This window comes from Athene cunicularia, assembly GCF_003259725.1.
Source record: "Athene cunicularia isolate RWA chromosome 2 unlocalized genomic scaffold, athCun1 chr2_part2, whole genome shotgun sequence".
Classification (NCBI taxonomy): Eukaryota; Metazoa; Chordata; class Aves; order Strigiformes; family Strigidae; genus Athene; species Athene cunicularia.
The window spans coordinates 6,511,280-6,526,722 of NW_020799096.1; the positions used below are offsets into that span (position 1 = coordinate 6,511,280).

Below are 15,443 nucleotides of genomic sequence, written 5' to 3' on the forward strand. Positions count from 1 at the left end.
AAAGCAAGTCCTTTATAATCTGTGCCTCAATCCATTACTATGTTTTGACTTGTTTTAAGGTTCTTACTTGCCAAAGACACATTTCTGCATGGAGTATTAATGAGCTTGTCATCTAACTGGGCCTTACAGGAGCAGAGAAGATTTAGTACCTTCTTTAAAAGACTAGCAATGATTTCTTCTGAAAGTTTGAGAAGAATTTGTGCTTTGACAAGAATAAGACAATACACTTCTTGTGCATGTGAAACCTCTTAAATCCCATCAGAAGGACTTGAGCTTAAAGCCAGGAGCCAGGCACTTTCACATTTTAATCTCAAATCTGCTCTTGGCTTCCTGCGCAGCAAAGAACTCTTTCTTCATTTCAACAACTTTAAACCAGGGTGCAGTGAGAATTAAATGTTTACACTGCAATTTGAAAATTTAAAGTGCTAAGAAGGAGCACTTAGGAAATGAACTTTGTAAACTTTTTCCTTGCTGCCATAGTATCACCATCCTCAACAGCCTCTTACTTCATGTACTCATAGACTACATAACCTTAAGCACTCACTCTCTGTAAACTACATACCTCACTTGAGAGCTGATGTACAAAAATCAGCTGTCTGAATACCTTAACACTTACGACAGCTTCCTCTGGACTGATCATAAGAGAAATGACTTGTTATTAATTTTCACATGCTGGATTTATTTTAGCTTTTATGTTTCAGGAATATTATATAAACAGAATGTTAGTTGTAGGAGTACCCAGGAATGCAAGAAAACATATGGCTCCAACTCCCTTCAGTATTCCCAGCACATTCCCCACCAATTTTAATTTCAACTGGCTTAAGTGGGGGAGTCAGGGAGAGGCTTAAATGCTCTCATCCTCTGCATATCATGATGAAGAGGTGAAATCACAGCACCTGCTTTCACATTTCCAGAGCTCTCCATGTGGGTGAAACTATAACCCTACCACTCCCTTCGGGTGAGGAAGGCACTGTTTATGGTGTATTTTGGATACAGTGGCATTTTGGTTCTACCCCTGCCCCAGGATGGTACTGGTAATATCCAGCCTTGAGACCTCACCATACTTAGCCTAAGTCTAGGCCTGCTCTGATAGATACAGAGTTACTTACAAGAGCAGAGCCACACTTAGCACTGTTGCTAAGAGGCATCTCAACAGTTTAAAGGGTGGGTGAACCTGACACACATACCCATGCATCCAGTCTGTGTCGTTCACCTTACCCAAGATTAGGTATTGTGATGGTAAATATTTGAGATGGGTAAATACATATTCCTGTGTAAGCACAAGTACCTCCACCTATTCTTGCCTTAATTCCCATGAGTCTGCTCATTGCTCTGCTGTTGCGACGCCCTAGTGTACAATAATCCTCAGGTGCCAAGATTTGCCTTGTGTGTGTGTGTGTGTGTGTGTGTGTGACGAGCTTTTGCTGTCATGCCCCAAGACCGCATCAGCACTGGTCCTGCCACACATGGCTGTGTAGGACACGTGCTCACAGTTTAAATGAGGGCTGTGTCTGCCTCTCATCGTGCTGCCAGTGCCTGGTGCTCACTCTGCTGTTGCTCTTAGTTCTCTGCTGCCCAGGGAGTGAACATTTTGCAGGTTGAATGGCAGCAGTAGAGATCTTCCAAAATGGCTTGTATGTTGTGCTTGTTTGCGAGGCTGTGTAAATCACCAGTAATGTAAGGTGCTGATTCCTTCATGTGCTGTGAAGAACTGAAGGAAAAAAAGGCTTGAGTAATTAACAGAAGTTAATTGCTTTACACACTAGCACTTTGCACATTTGAGAGAGCAAGTGTGGAGTATGGGACCTTCACATGCCTATCGATACAGCATGTCCTTATGAGGATGGACAGGAGAGCAGCAGATTTGCCTTTACCCCAGATTGCTACTTTATACTACAGACAGCTACTAAAAAACTGACATGATACAAAAGTCCCTGGAGATCTTGAAGACTAGAAACACCGCAGATTTTTTGGATGCCCTGTAAGATTTAGAAAATAACAGCAAAACTGAAGGAAAAACCATCAGCTATTAAAAAAAAAACCAAAACACAAGAAAGCTTTCACAGTTAAATCTAACCCATATAAAGTCTCCAGGATGGACCCCTCACATGCAGCAAGTCAGCCCTCTGAACAACAGCGAGAGCAAGCTCGATAAGCTGCTCAGAGCTGTCAAAACCTTCCTAAGGCAAACTTTCTACAGAAAAGTTTTTTGTGCTGGTCACAGCTCACGTCCCGCTTTGTCTGGTTATCCTGCCAGAAGCATAAATGAACTCATAAGAATAACAGGAGGATTAGGTTAAGCTTATTTTTAAAACGTTTCCCACAAATTCATCTCATTTGCCTGCTTATAAACACCCTCGTTCATCTTTGCTGTGTGTCTAATTAGGCAGGATATACTGCAGGTGGCTTAAAATAGGAGCTGAAATATAGTAGCTTTGCAGTTATGCATGTTAAAGGAAAGGTAATTAAAATTTCATGCTATGAGATGTAAACTGATCATCTCAGGGGCCTGAAAGGGATTTCTCCACCATATATGACATGGCACAGTTGGCCAGATACAGTATGGGTGGGTTTCCTCTTCCTTGTAACACTTACTAGCTTCTGCCCAAGGCAGAATATGAGATCTGATGGGTTGGTTTCTTGAATTATTTATTCACGGAAATAGACGTATTACCATCAGCTAAGCATCTCTGGATTTTATTTAAAATCAATACTGCAATAAAGCTTAAAACATGAAAAGCTAAAATTAAATTAAAACAAACTAGCAAAGAAAGCCCTGCTGTGAACATGTCTTAGAGGTTAATTAACATGAGATTGAACAGAGGTCCTGGATTCTGTAGCAGCTGTAGTTAAAATTCTGTAATACCTGACAGAGACGTAGGGGGGTTTTCTCTAATGATGCTGATAACTTTTCTGAATAGCATCACTCCAAAAAATTGAATTTATTTTCACAGCTTAAAAGAATACCTCAGTGTAGCAAGTATTTTTGCTTTGGCAATGGATCAAATTGCACGAAATGGCAGCTGGTGTCTTTTAAAACATTTCCACAAGGGAGGATATCAGTCTGCTTTTCTACCAGTTCCTCCCTCAACTTGCTGTCCTCTTCTTTTTAAAAATCATGCATTGTATTATACTACTGAAACATCAGGGGTCTTTTCCAGAATGTGAAAGGGCCCTTTCAAAAAAAATATTTATTAGTGTATGCAACAGGGATGTGCTTCTATTCTGTCATGACAGTCCTAGTGCACACTCATGCTTACTGTGAAATAGTCACATTTTAAGACTGCAGCTTTGATAAAGATATTTGAGATGGGGAACTCTATATTAAAGAAATTATGCCTAGGGCATGTTTAAAAGCCTGTCAGATAACCCTTGAAAAATGCAAGGGACAGCAGACTTAGCATTGCAGGCTTTCTCTACAAACTTCTTACAGCTAAAAAGAAAGAACCACCAGTGAACTCAAGTTAGCAAAACATCTCTCAGTGGCCTGTGGACAGAAAAATTAGGTCTACTGTATTGTAAAGCCACCCCTTAGATTTCCCCTAGGAAAAAAGTGGCAAGCAGACAGGATCTGAGAACCCCAATCTGAAGTGTTTTGTTTTGTCTATCCCAGTAAAGAATGGACCCGCTAACTCTGAACCAGTTGAAGCTCTCTTAAATTGTCTGTGGAACAGCAAATGGCGGGAAGGCTAACCAAGGATTATTAACTGATACAAGAGATTAGTGTAATAAACCTGCATGGGACAGAACAGACCTAATGATGAAAGCCTGTTGCCCAAATGTATATTCCCACTGACTTCAGTGAATCAGGATTTTATCCCATGACTCCAAGAAACTGTAGAAAACCAAACCAAACACCCTACCAAACCTCTGTTAAAAGGTAATCTGGGAACAACAAGTTCTGAGAATGCAGTCCACATTGATGAATGAAAAGGACATTTATGGTACCCTGCTTTTCTGTTAGATGTATCCCCTTCTCCTCCCTTCCCCATAGTTCCTATCATCATTCAGGATCATTTTTCTCTCAGTCAAACTGACCTTACATTTTCACATGCAGAGTCTCACATCTGTCAGACACTGGGCAATGAGGAAGACAGTATTTGCTTATGAAACACCTGACTTGAATTTCATTGAGCCAGGTAATAAACAAGAAAGAAATGAAGTTTTACTAGGCAGAAGCAGGTTTTTGTAATAAGCCTCTATATACCTGCATGCATGATAATCACAAATTGAGTTCTTTCCTAGAAAAAAGAAGCCTCTCACTGCACTTGCAACCAGTAGGAAATAACATCTCATTCAGTATAAAAGGACCATGTCAGGTACAGTTGTGATCATGTAATTAAATAAGCAAACCAAACATATTCCAGACATGCCATCCTTTGAAGGAAAGGAAACTAGGTTTTAATCACACAGTAGCACGTTGCTTCATCTGGTTTTTCTATTAAAAAATCTTCCCTTGATAAAAAAAAAAAAAAAAAAATCATTAACTTGCCATATAGGGAGGCACAAAGTGGGTCATCCTGGAAGCATGCGCTGCTCAGCTGGAAGCAAGCCATGGATGGTCCCAGGTGAATGGTGTCTGTCCAACACCACAGTCTTGTCAGATTTTGGAGCCCTCTCCACCCTCATCCATTCTCAATACCTCAACAGGAAAGGAGACATCTGTGAATCCTCTGGCACTGCTTCAGTGTTTTACAGCTGTAATAACCACTGATACAAAGAGAAGAATGCTTTCTAGCCCCAAATTCCTGAGGTACTTTTCTAAACAGACACAAGTGGATGGGGCTTGGTTCTGTGAAAAATACCCCAACAGGGGCAGGGGTGTGGGGAAAGATGAAGAGGGATCATGATCTGCAGATAATTGAGCTCAGCTTGGCTTCAGATTTATCTTTTCTGACCATTCAACCTATTTGTCCAAATCTAAACTTCTAATCCTTAAATCTAAACAGTATTTTTCTGGCAGTTTGCACTCACTCTTGGCTACATCAGATGAAAAATACTTCAGGGAGGAGTCTTAAAACAGTGGTGATCTATAGACTTATATACATGCGGCATTTTTTCAGTACTCATTACCATCAGCATACAGGTAGCAAAGTTTGATGCTTGCTGCTAGAAATCACAAAGTGCATCAGACACTATGAAGTCCATTTTCTCCCATTTGCTAGCACTGTCAGTCACCAGCAGTGTTAAGTCACACTGCCTCTTACCTGTATGTGAGTTCATCACGGAATGACACAAGATGTACAGGCTGACATTTAGAAGTGGTTTGGAGAATAATGTCGATCTGTATAGGGGCATAAAGTAAAGGCAGAAGGCAGCCTGTTCAGATATGTATGGAGAGTGTGTTCCCAAGCACCAGTGCTCTTGTAAGGGTTGGGAACACGGGTTCTCCCAGTGCCTATGCATTAGGCTTAGTCCTTTGTGCATTTCTCCAATGCAGATCTGCAAAGGATCACCTTGTTTAAGTAGAATGACATAAAGCAGAGTATTTCTGTGCAAAAAGTCTGCATTATTAAGCACTTAACAATGCAAGCAACTAAAGCTTCAGTGGTAACTGCAAATGAATTAAAAACTCAAAGAAGCTGAACAGAGCAGACTGGAAAGTGGAGCATCTAGCTCATAGGAAACTCAAGTCCTGGTGCAGATTTGCTTAAAAAAATACAATTATTATTTCAAATATTTTTAAATTCCTTTCTAACCAGAAGCCCCCTGGGTCGTACAGCTGTTCAGTGACAATTTACCCAAGAAGCTGAGTAAATTGTTTCATCCTGAGCTCCTCTCTGTTGTGGTTACACTGCTGCTAGTCCCAGACTCAGGGCCAGCCTCAGGCAGGCTGACAGCACGGGAACATCCCTACCTTAGCACGAGGGCAAGTGGGAGCAACAGCCCCTGCTCTGTGCCAGGTTTGCAAGGGGACCAGACACAGCTCAGTGCCATCGGTCCTTTTCTCAAACCAACACCACTGGCTTGTCTTGAAGCAGGGGACAGGCCACCTCTGCCCTGGGGTGGGTTGAAAGACAGGTGTGGAGGCTGGTGCAGAAGCTGGAGTCTGGACAGGAGTCATCCTGCTGAACAGCCAGAGATACAGCCACCCTTTGGTTACACCACAGATGAGCCCTGGAGCAGCCCGGCCTCAGCTGGAGCAGCACAGGCAACTGCTGTGCCCACATGCACAGCCACGGCCAGCAAACCTTGCAGGGAGAATTTTACAATATGCACCCTTGGCAGCAGAGGGCTCCAGAGATCCCAGTTCCACTCCCCGCTTTAAGACCTGAAATGGGCTTTTCTGAAGTCATTCTTCAGCCTACATTTCTTTTGCACCATCCTGCTGAGTGAACATAGAGGCATAACCACATGAATTTTACAGCTGTAGGACATCATTGTTAACAGGGAAAAAAACCCTTCAAACCTTCTGCTTCAAAGCCACAAACCCTTGGTGCCCATCTTTTAAACAGAGGTCGTAATTAACTTAGCAATGCTACAGCTCACATGCTCACTGCAGCCATTCATGGCATATCTGTCAAACTTAGTAACAGAGCTGATGGACTACACAATATTGCAATTTATGCTCTAACAACAATATTTTCTCTAGTTAAGTGGAAATTTTTAGAAAAACTGCAAGACTGCAGCGGTTAACTGCATAAAGTTAATTGGTCAATTGAAATAGAAACTCATTAACTGATTAACTGAGAGATAAGATGGAGTAATGTCATCACAGTCACAAGGAACATTTAAGACAAGAATTGCAATAAAGCAGATTTGCAATTCCTGAATGTATTTGATTAACAGATTCAAACAAATGAGGCTATTACTATGTTAATTACTGCTTGCAGTAAAATACTGAATATGATTAAATTCAAGTGTTTGAGAGAAAAAAACATACCTCTTAGGACAATTACAAAAGAGAAAAATAGTAACTAATTACTTGGTATGCTGTTGTCTATCAAAAGTGTAATAATAATAATAGCAACAATAACAAAAATATATAATAAAGATAGGAAGAATAATAACAATGAAAACACTTGCCTCAAGAGTTAGGAGCACACATTTTTCAATCTCAAATGGGGAAATCTACTGCATGGCAAAAGCAAGACACTGAATATTTTTCCAAAGCTACAGCAGTAGCAAGAGTCTTGAGAAATGTCATTTATGAACTCAGCTATTATGAACTAGTCATTTATGAACTGAGATGCTGTGTAGGTATATTAGAGATGGGTGAAATACTGATATCACATTGATGTCACATTCCAAATCTGTTGGTAATTCCAAACTATTAAAGAAACCTACTAGAAAGTCATGGACATTAATGAGGGCAGGTGTTACTAGGAGTACTAGTCCTGTGCCTTCCATTACAGCGTGTTCTGCAGCCCAACTCGTCCCTGTATCGAGCAGCATTGCTGTGCCTCTGTTTGGGGCCGCCTGCTCCTGTACCTCCCAAGGAGGCTCCCAAGAGGCATCAGCCATGGCCAAGCAAAGCAGGCATGGGGGCACACTGGGGACCTGCCCCCCACACCATGTTTCTCCCTGGACTCACCAGGGCTGCAGTCACCTCCAGGCCCCTGCTCCATCACAGCTTGAAGATACACAATGAGATCATGAGGTAGGGCTTGGTGGGCACAGAAAGTTCTCTTCCCCTTCCTCAAGTCTCCTAAACTCCCCAAATCCTCATCCTGGAGCTTAAATAGTACCATAATATTTCTTGATAATGTGATAGAGCTTTTCTTGGTAACAGCAGCATGAAAAAATTGGATGGTATCACCTATTTTTAATGCTGCTTACATGCAAGAGCAGCTTCCCAAGTCTGAGTGCAAGCTTTATTGTAAACATGGTCAAAGTATCCCCTCTAAAAACCTGCTACTGAGTAACTTTGGTAACTTTTCTTGACAAGGACTAATCCAGGATGCTTAGCCATACTAAAATATCAAAATAGACAAGCAGCAATGGTGATGACTGTCACTGCTAATCTCTTCTTCACTCAGACGTCACCAAAATCTCCTAGAAATTCAAAATTGTTTCCCTGCTTAATGAACTTGCCTCCATAAATTTCAACCCTAAGGGTTATTTTTAGAGCATTACTATTACTCATGAGTACTGAACAACTAGCAATGCATTAAAGACAAAAAAAAATACCAACCCAAACCTAAACAAAACAAACCACAATTAAAAGCCCATAAAACGTGTCTAGTTACAAAACAAAGAATTATGAGTGGTATAAAATTAGATGCAAAATTTTTAGTTTGCAGTCTGGACTCTTTCAAAATCCTTTCTTGTGCGCTTACATTGTGCCTTCTTCTACCATGTGCTTTGCAGAGAAACACAAGTCACCAAAGTCACAACATCGAAAAAAAGGGTTAAGGGCAAGGTGCACAACCATTTCCCCCAAGGTGTTGCAGATCTATCAAGGTCAAGCTCAGGAGTTAGCTGTTATTCACCCCACAACCATGCAGCCAGTTCTCTACTCTTTAAAACATTAACCATATCCTTTTCACCTAACAATCATGACAACCTTGCTGTATATGTTTTTTGGATGGCTAACAAAAGGAGAAACTACAGCTGTAAAAAGAATTTAAAATGAAGTTTAGACATCTTCACAGAAATCTCCTCAGTAACACAGTGTCAGACAAATGTTTGCAATGCATTGTTCACTGCCTTTTTTGGTATTTGGAGAAAACACACCCTAATTTGTAATGTTCCTGCTGAGTTTATTTCTATTTCTGAGAATTCTTATTAACAGCAGGTCACTAGCAGAGCAGCACAATGAAAATGAGGCAATGTTGATAATACAGGCAAGAATGACCAAGAAAGGTTAACTCTTGAGAATGCAGTTTTTCAAATGGAAAAATTCCATAATACATAATGTTGGAGAGTAAAAACTGAGAAGTTATTCAATTCAAAGAGGAGATGAATAGAAAATTGAAAGAACCTGACCCTACCATTCTGCCTCTTCATTTCTATTACTGCTAGAAGCTTTTTCATAGTTAGAAAAGCAGAACTGGAAAAATTTTTAGTTAAACCTATCCTGAAATTAGAAAACATTGACTAAATGCTTTTCTAAAAGACCTCAGTAAAAAGATGTAAATCTTAATTTACATTCCTTTTAATGATAATTTAAATTTTCTGCAAAACTACATCACCAGCACTGGCTTTTCTGAAAAAATTTCATGACAAATGCTAATCTCTTAAGTACTCATATTTGTACTTCTATACATACATGAGCATGTGCACATATTTATACATGCAAAGATTTATGTTAGAAAGATTCCCTTGCAGGAATTTCCTTGTATGTCAAATGTCCATGGTCATTGAACAAATTATTTGCTACAACTTTTGTCAGTTTTTAACAAGAAGTAGAATTCTACTAGATACCATTATTTAAGTTATTTTTTCTTTGATTCCTGTACTGGGAGCTGAGCATTCTATTATCTAGCAACATCTTAATGGAAGCAAATAAACCGCTACTTCTGACGGGATTTGATGGTCATTTCAACATAAAGTTTCCTTGTGGAAAAACAGACTTTTCTACAAAAGGATATAATAAAATTAAATACTTGTTTGATTTCCTTGTCTTTCCAGGACAAATAGAAGGCATCATTTTAAAGAAACAGAAATGCTCTACAGTAATTCTTGTGTGCAAGCATGTAGAGATTTCTTTTCTGGCTGCTGTAGCCAAAATATAAATCATTTTCTACTGTGGTGTCAGGAAGTGTATTGCACTAAATTAATCACGAGCTACTTTAAAAAAGGGACAAAAAATCCACTGTAAAATGAAACAAATCTCTCTATGCCTGTTTTTCATTTGCATTGTCATCACTTACCTTTAGAAGACGATGGAAGTGAGATGGGAATGTTGCTGAAATGCATTCAACAGACCCTGTGTGTGTGTGTTAGCATCTATAGTGCTCTTTTCTGTGCCTCCAGACATTGGAAAAGATAAAGTATTATAACCTGCACACAATATAATCTTCAGTCTTTGCCAGGCTCCTAGCACAGGGATACACTATAGCAAACTAAATGCAGAAGCACATAGACTACAAGCCAAGCTGTGTGTCTTCTTCTAGCACTTCCCAGCCCCAGACATATTCTGCTGGGGTAGATAAAAGTCTTTCTATCTCATTATAAAAGAAGTGGAGAGGCAATTCATAAGGGAAACAGAGTCATTTCAGAAAGCTTTTCCTAATAAGCGCAATAGTTCAGCAGATGTGCACAAGTGGGGAAAGCTGGGAGCGCAGAGATCAGGCAGCTCCATCCGCCATCATACAACTGTGACTCGGCTTGCTTTTATCTTTTATGTCAGGCAATCAAAAGAAAAGCCAATTTTATTTACTGAGTGAGGGGCAAATAAACTCATGCCAATTAAAGAACAGAAATTATGTCTCTGTGGTTTAGACTGGAAGCATTTTAAAGACAAAAAAATCTTAAATAATTTACTCAGACAAGGCTTCTAGATCCTCATCTGTCTTCCTTTGCTCCCAGCGCAGGATGGGCATGCACTGAACTTTTCATTAACTCTCTCCTTTCAAACTCTCAAACCACGAAATACACTATCCAAGACGCACCAGTAATATTTAATATCCCTGCTTTAATAAAGCCATTTTCAGAATGCTTCTGGGAAGACACACTTCTCTGGATCATAAGCAACAGCAATTAAATCAGCCTCAACTTTACAGCTGACTCTGAAATCAAAAAGAGCCTACGAAAATGTTTTGAAGTCTCTTTCCGCTCTCTTTTCAGTCTCCAAAAGTACTTTTTCTCCAGGTGATCATAAGCCTGCCTGCCCTTCTCACTGTTGGCTACTCAGGTCTTTATTAGCTCAAGACCATCTTCTGATTCCTGACTCAGAAAAGCTCACCATAATGTAACTCAGTCTGTGCATTAATTCTTAGCAAAAGCAGCTCAAAACACATGCTCAAATGCTACAGAAATTGGGCCAACTGTGTGGCTTTTCTCCTCACATAGTAACTTACTATGTGACTTCGCAGCAAGCCACACTTACCGGTAAAATGTGGTATAATCCACCGTTGAATGACAGCTCTGAAACTCCCATGCTTTGAGTTTCTGGCACTCCCGGTGAGCTCGGAGTTTCACTCTGACCGTCCCATGACAGAGCTCAGGCACAGGTTTTCTCTGTGGGCGGCTGCAGAACTCGTTGGACTCCACACGCCAGGATTCAGCAAAGTCGTCCACGTCAAATTTAAAATTCCCATCACCCCCAATCAGGTCATCTCGCTTGTGCCCATTGTAATTGCCACACAGACCACAGAGTTTGCCTTTCAGATGTGGCGCAGCCATGACTTCCACAAAACTGTCTCCATCCCATGAGATTTCCAAGCCTAATAAAGAGATGAAAAAAGAGGCACACAAAAAAAAAATAAATAAATAAATAAAAAAAAATTGAGGATAACAAACTGTGCCTTATATTTGTGAAGCAGTGTTCATGGGAACCTAAACAAAGCCATTGGCTTCTTTCTGATAATGTTGTTAGATTTCTATATATCTCCCAGTAAGTGCCTCTGGCAAGTCTAGTGTTTCTTAAACCAGTCAATTACAATACACTTATGCCTGTCTCTGTTTATTTTTGCTTCTCCTTGCTAATGAATGGGGCTATCCTGAAAAATCTGGAGCCAAGGCATAACTACTCTTAACAGTGAAAGAGGGCTCTTGCAAAATTCTGCAAATTGAATGTGCTAGGGCAAATTTCTAGTTGATTTTGCAAGGAGCCCAGAATTTCAGTCGTTGTCACCCATTGCATGTTTTCCATGTTATGGAAAACATCCTTTTCTTGCCTGCAAAGGCACTACTGATCACTCATTTGGGTGAATTATTTCAATTCAACTGTTCCGATACAAGTACCTTATTATGTGTGGGTAAAGAGACTTAAAAAGATGACCACAAAGATATGTCAGATGAATAAAACTGCTGTAAGAAGGCATTCTGAACTGGATTAAAATTGTTCATTCAAAAGGTGTTATTTACCAACCTTTTGAAGTTGTCTTCCTAAGTCAGCAACACTGAGGAATGCTGATAAACATCCAACCTTCACCTAGTGACTGGAATGCAAGTGCTCTGCTACAATCTGTTTTACAGTAAGGTTTTGCACTTCTAGTACATCAAAATCAAAATTGCTCTCTCTGGGTGAAATCCATTTTATCTATCTGTACCCATCTAAAAGCTAGGTGTCTAGCTTAAGTGAGCTGTCTGGGCCCTCTCTTTGGTGGAGAGAAGTAGACAGCTCTAGGTCACAACATGGGTGTCTAATGCAGAGGGAATAAACTACCTTCTAAACGCCTTTCTGTTTCCAGTGATACTCTAGAGGGCCCAGAGATCAGGTGGAGACTAAACTTCTAGTTTTTACCTGAGTGATTGTAAATTAAATTCATTTAATCCTTTGAGGAGTCAATACGCATCTCATAAGAGAAAGCAATTTTGGTATCATACAGGATAAAAACACCAACATGAATCACTGCTGCTTAACTTCCATCAAAAAATGGCCTTTCTTTTAATTATTTCCAATGTCTGATGAATGCTACTACTTCACATCTTTGCAGTAATCCTGCATCTGAAGATCGCAAATCATTTCGCTGACAATTTATTGCCATAAAGTACCTGTGTGCAGCAGTTAGTTAAGGATAAACACAGGAACATGCTTTTAAACAGGATAATCCAGATTTTTACCCTCTTCTCCCTGCCTGGCCAAGAATACTAAACATCACTCCACGGTGCAGGACCAGGGCTTCGCTCCAGCTTTCTACATTTGCTGTGTGGGCTGGCTTAGCACCACCCTTTCCTCTTGTAAATCAGTGCTTGTCACTATGTGATCCAAATCCTACCCTATCCTCATGTAAGTAATTAACATACCAGTGACTCACTTCAAAGCTGGAACCCTTCCTTCAGCAACATATCCCATTGTCTCCTATGACAATTCCTATCCGTGCAGCAGAGAAACAGGGTGAGGCTCAAATGGCAGTTATGGCTATAGAAGGGGTGTTTTGCCATCAGTACGTATTGTCCTGGCACTTGTGTGGTTTACATCATGTCATCAAGAGTTTGGGGAGCGATTTACCCGGGAAGGTTGTGCAGAAAATTTTCCATCAAAGATCACTACAGTCTACTGCATCACATTTTTCTTATCACTATAGGTTAGCAATGATAGCACAAATATGTCCTGAGCTGACCATGCCTGAAAGCAGTTTCAAATTGTCTAATAAACCCAGCATGGATAGGGCCACTGTGTCCGCCTCCAAAGGCACTTTACACCCAGCCAACTGAAAAATTGTGTAAGACTGCAATTGTTAACAAGGCCAGCACAGTGGCAAGGGGGAAAGCTGACTTTTAAGCTGCTTCATACATTATCTTTGCTGGACAAATTCGAATTCCAGCTGTCTTTGCTTCTGACAACGCTGAACAAAACAAAACATAGCTTGATTTGCAGACACCAGATTAATACTGCCGTGCTGGCATTTAGAAAAACCTTGCCATTAGCTTATAAACTAAGATTTCTTCAGACTTGAGAATCATATAAACTTTCTCAAAACTTGAAGCATCAAGATCCAAATTCTCAGACAGCTCTCTTCAGAAAATAACTCCAGTTTTTAAGGCAGTGTTCAACTTCTTCCCCAAACAAGCTCCCTCAGAAGCTGCTGACTTTAAGCAGGGTCACAAAAGACTGGCAAATGATTCTATCTTAATTTTCCTTTTACAACTTTTTTTTCTCAAGCCAAGACTTAATGACTTTCAGTGAAACCACTCATGTTCATTACAAAAGGTTAACTCTAAAATTATCCTGAGTATTTGTGTGTCCTTGGTGAGAGTTAAGTTAAAGTACTTGTTATATGATGCTCTGTGAACTCTAGGTATGCAGACAAGAATAACATAAAATTATGACTTTTCATCTCAGCATATAAAAATGCACATTTTTAAATCTAGAGAGTCCGCTTTGATTACTGGATTTGATTCAAGAGACTCGCAGTTTAACTACCACAAAAGGAAGTACTTTCCTCTAGCTGGGTATTGTTTAATTACACAGCATTCTGCTGTAATTGCTCAGATGGAAGGGTAATTTCGAGCTTTGATGAACAGCATAAAGGTTTCCATCCATAACAGAGCTTACTCCCTTTTGGGATAACAAGGAAGGGTATTTACTTGTACGCGCATTATAATTTTGTCAGAGCCTGATCGCACAGTGCAGTGTGTGCCTTTTAGTTTGTTCACAGGCAGAAAACTCACTTGGTTTCTATAAACCAACAAGAGCTGTGACAGATGGGATTATGCTATGGAGTGATGTTTGAAATGGTCTCCTTGGCAGACAGAAATTGTTTGGAAAAGTGTCTTAGTGCCTATACCCTTCTTTCCTTCACCCCCAAAATGGATGAGTTTCCCATTCCCTTGGACAAGGATCAGAATCCAAGAGATGTGAAGCCAAAGGATGCAGCATCTGTCCCATCTGGGGATGTTCAGAAAATAAATATTCTCTGAGTTACTTTTAGAGTTTTCCAATTTTCCCCTTTCTTTGAAGGATGATTAACCAACTTGTTACTTGATTTCTTAACTTGGCACACTATGTGCTCTACTGCATTTTAGAAAAATCCTTCTGGATTTATGCACATCACACACTGAGTTCCCCATGCTGGGAACTCCCATCAATTGTTCTGCATGATTTTTCATGGTAAAGGCATCCTCAAGAACTGGCAGACCACTCTTCCCTAAAGATTTAGTGGCAAAGTGGCACAGAAAACCTTAGCAAAGCAGCTTAATGCAAAAGGTCAGTGCAGAAACAACAACAACAAAAATGCTCCTGCATAGATAAGTAACTTGAGCCCTGTGCCCCTCTGCTCTCTCAGCTTTTTAAACACACAAACTTGATCTGAGGACTCAACACAATCCCAAGCACACCCATGACAAAGTACCTGCAATTGCACAGCCAGAATTGCTGCTGCATGGCATCAAGAGCTACAGCTGGTGAGGAATTTAGCAACAAAACAGGTTTTCACTGGAAAATGCCAATTCATCAGAACTGAAATGCTTCAGGGAGACATATCGGATTCAATGAACTTCCAACACAGCACAGGCAAGGCTCCAAGCTGGTTTCCTGCCAGCTCGCCTGGTGGGCTGCCTGGAAGCCTGAATTCTCAGGGTATGCAACTCAGGACAGCCCTGCCATGCAGACTGCCCTGTAGCCAGGGACCACAAGGCTTCCTGAAGCTTTGGGCTCCCCTTTTTTATCCAGGGCTCAACTCCCAGCTCTGCAAAAGGAAAACCAAAAGCCATGGGAATGCTGGCTGAGCTGTAAGCACCAGACCCCACACTTCCCAGCCCAATTTTACTTTGAATTTTGCTTCTAGACCACTGGTTTTGCTTATTTTTCATTACTTCCTCCATCCCCCTCTTTCTTCACCCTACAGTGGGAAAGCTTGCTTTTTTTTTTTTTTTTTTTTTTTTTTTTTTTT

The 15,443-nt window shown here is 40.4% G+C and overlaps 1 protein-coding gene across 2 annotated transcripts in view; it reads right to left on the bottom strand.

Annotated features, from left to right (window-relative positions):
* BMPER (BMP binding endothelial regulator) overlaps positions 1-15,443 on the bottom strand; it is a 149,133-nt gene that overhangs the window by 33,893 nt on the left and 99,797 nt on the right. For both annotated transcript variants that reach the window (XM_026843995.1, XM_026843994.1), the window contains one exon: positions 10,994-11,330. In XM_026843995.1, the coding sequence (XP_026699796.1) occupies positions 10,994-11,330 (337 nt within the window). The remainder of the gene's footprint in view (positions 1-10,993; positions 11,331-15,443) is intronic.